The following is a 3,263-nucleotide window of genomic DNA, read 5'->3' as shown; positions in this document are numbered from 1 at the left end:
TTTTAGCTGGCCAGGGTTGGGTTCGAACCTGCCATCCTCGGTATATGGGGCAGGCACCCTACCCTCTGAGCCACAGGTGTCACCCAATCTGTGACTTTCTTTTATATGAGTTATACTTTTAATAAGGTTTACTTGAGGTTGGCCATTTCTGTATTCCTAGGAGTCCATCACATAAATCTTAGGGAAAGAATAACTCTGTCTCTTCATCACTTAAAATTAATAGTCTCTTGTATTTGCACAGAAGGTTAACAGTTCATAGCAGTTTTCTCTTCTCTTAGCTCCTTTCCTCCTCACAGTGAGACTTGATAGGATAAGAATTATTAGATTCATTTACAGATATGGAAATGAACACAAGGAGGTTAAACAACTCATGCAGTGTGATAGCAAGAATATTACAGTTATCATCTACTGTTTCTTTAACTCCAGAGCTTTCTGTGGCTCTAGCCTGCATAGAAGTTTAGAGTCTTGTTTGACCAAGAGCTTGAACTTTGAAGTTAGACACATTGAGGCAGCCTACATTGCTTGAGAAACTGCTATGTACCAGGCCCTGTATTGGTTACATAGATTATCTCATTTGATTCTCACCATAAAACTGGAAGGTTATTCTTTTTTTCAGTATATGAAAACCAAATCCCAAAAGGATAGGAACCTTGGGACATTTGGCTCTCAACCCCATTATCTTTCCCCTATTGGATTAGAACTTAAACTCTGCCACTTACTGGCTCCATGGCCATGGGCAAGTCGCTTCATCTTTCCTAAAAACTCTTTTCTTTGAAAGACTATTATGAGTGTAAGAAAGTGCCTTGCACAGGATCTGACACATGGTAGGTGCTAGGTAAGCGAGTACTCTTTCTCCCTGTTATTTACTTTGTTCCTAATTATGGATTTCCTTTGCCTTAGAATCTCTTGAGACTACCACCTTCTGATTTTTAGACCCTTGCCCCATAGTCCCATGGCAAGCTGTGAGGCAAGAAAGAAATTGGTTTGAATGACTTGCTGGTGATTGACAGGGAGGGCCTACGTCTATTGCAGATGATCAGTGCAGAAGCCCCTGTGCTGTTTGCCAAGGCAGCCCAGATTTTTATCACTGAGTTGACTCTTCGAGCCTGGATTCATACAGAGGATAACAAGCGCCGGACTCTACAGGTAATATTGCAGACTTACACTGGGATACTGGGGTAAGCAGCTGCCTTTCCCTTTTTCTCTTCCGTGGCTTTAGAACAAAGAACGTTCTTCCTTAGGCCTCTGTCAAGGTGATGTGTAATTGGCATTTCCGCTGTTGGGAGGCAGACATACCTTATAGTCATGGAGGTAGTATTTCCCCATCAAGAATCTTTTTTATTTTTGCAGTTTTTGGCCAGAGCCAGATTTGAACCCACCACCTCTGGTATATGGGGCTGGTGCTTTACTCCTTTGAGCCATAGGCACAGCCCCCATCTAGAATCAGAGGTCAGAGTGCTGCCATTACACCATGGAACCACTCTCTCCCATCTAGAATCTTAATTTCCAAATCTCCCATGTTTTTCACAGCTCATTGAAGCCCAAGTAATAGAGTATGTACCTGTTTCCAGGTGTTAACAATTTCTGGTTGGAGCCTTGAGAGATTCCAGGAAAGGGCAATAACTTGTATAGCCTTTGTTCCTTGTTTGTTTCCTGGGAATCCTTTTCATCTTTTTTTTTTTTTTTTTAAGTTTTAATTCAGCAAATCAACATTCACATTCTTGTAGAACCTTGGGTCATTGGCTCTAGAAACTCTGACCCAAATAGTCAGGTCCTAACTCTTGGAAGAACAATCTCCCAGGTAGAAGAGGAAGGATATGACAGATACAGAACAGTGATAGTATTTTAACAACAAAGCCAAGAAAATAATTGTGTTTTCTCCTCTTGTTTCCCTTTATCTAAATAATTGAAAACTGAATGTGTTTATTTAATCTACAAATATTTATCGAACACTCAAAATGTACCAGCACTGTTCTGAGGTCTGGATTAACACTACACAAAACAGACAAAATTCTCTATCCTTGGGGAGCTTGCATTTTAGTACAGCTAGCTATTACAGCATAAAGATTTATGTACTTTACTAAGTGAAAATTTTAAAGCAAGGGAAAAAAGAAAAATATTGAACTCTATTCAGTGATGATGCATATTAATAATGAAGTCACAAAACTTAATTTATGCTACCTTGAAGTAAGTCTGTAGACCTAAAGAGATCTAATTAAAGCTACCTTGAGGATCAATTCAGATTAAAAAATGACAAAACATTTGAATAGCCCTTGAAGAAAAAAGGTACACAAAAGACCAATAAGGGTGCGAGAAGATACATGGCATCATCGGTCATCTGGAAAATACAGATTAAAACCCCAGTAAGATACTGGGTTAGTCCTACTGAAATGACTTAAATAAAAAAGACTGATAATACCAAGTGTTTGGTGAGGTAGTGGAGTGTCTAAAACTCATATATTGCTGGTTAGAATGTAAAGTGGTACAATCACTTTGAAAAATTATTTGGGACTTTCTAATAAAGTTGGCCATATCTCTATGTCCTAACATTCCACTCCTAGCTATGTACCCAAAAGAAAAGTAGACATTGTTATATAAAAATGTTCATAACAGGCAGCACCCGTAGCTCAGTGGTCAAATACAGATATCTTAAAACATGGTTTGATGGATTCTGACAAATGAATATACTCAGGTAGACAACAATTTGAAAGCACAGAAAAACAATAAAATATTACTAGCATTAAAGGCAAAATAAAAATTTTTGAAAGATGAATTTAAGTATATCTGTGTTTCCAAAATACTCTAGAACATTTTGTTGTTTTAAGGTAATTATAATTTTTCCTTTTTCTCCCTTCATTCTATCTGTAGATAAGTTGTTTAGATAGATTTGGTACAGATGACATCATCAAGAATGTGACACTATGTTGTACTCATCTTAAATGAGTCCTGGCAGTCTTAAGATGTGTTCTGCTTCACTTGGAAGGATTTATTATCTGGCTGGTGGTTGGCAAGAAGGGTGGACTAGAGTTTTGCATTTCAGTGGCTTGGGGCCATCACAGATACAAGGGAAGGAAAAAAAGAAAATTTCCATCCCCTCCTATTTCGTTTGATAAATCAACTTCTCTTAAGGTGTGGTATGGACAAGTTGCTAAGGATTTCTGTTAGTGTGTTGACTTTCCCTGCAACTTTTATTATGAAAAATTTCAGGCTCGGCGCCTGTGGCTCAAGCGGCTAAGGCGCCAGCCACATACACCTAAGGTGGC

General features: G+C 38.6%; 1 protein-coding gene across 3 annotated transcripts in view; it reads left to right on the top strand.

Annotated features, from left to right (window-relative positions):
• NFYC (nuclear transcription factor Y subunit gamma) overlaps nucleotides 1-3,263 on the top strand; it is a 71,418-nt gene that overhangs the window by 49,009 nt on the left and 19,146 nt on the right. For all 3 annotated transcript variants that reach the window (XM_023518648.1, XM_023518647.1, XM_012810892.2), the window contains exon 4: nucleotides 1,033-1,146. In XM_023518648.1, coding sequence (XP_023374416.1) covers nucleotides 1,033-1,146 — 114 coding nt within the window. The remainder of the gene's footprint in view (nucleotides 1-1,032; nucleotides 1,147-3,263) is intronic.

This window comes from Otolemur garnettii, unplaced genomic scaffold (genome assembly GCF_000181295.1).
Source record: "Otolemur garnettii isolate 467f Iridium unplaced genomic scaffold, OtoGar3 scaffold00144, whole genome shotgun sequence".
Classification (NCBI taxonomy): Eukaryota; Metazoa; Chordata; class Mammalia; order Primates; family Galagidae; genus Otolemur; species Otolemur garnettii.
This window is presented reverse-complemented; position numbering and strand designations above follow the sequence as displayed.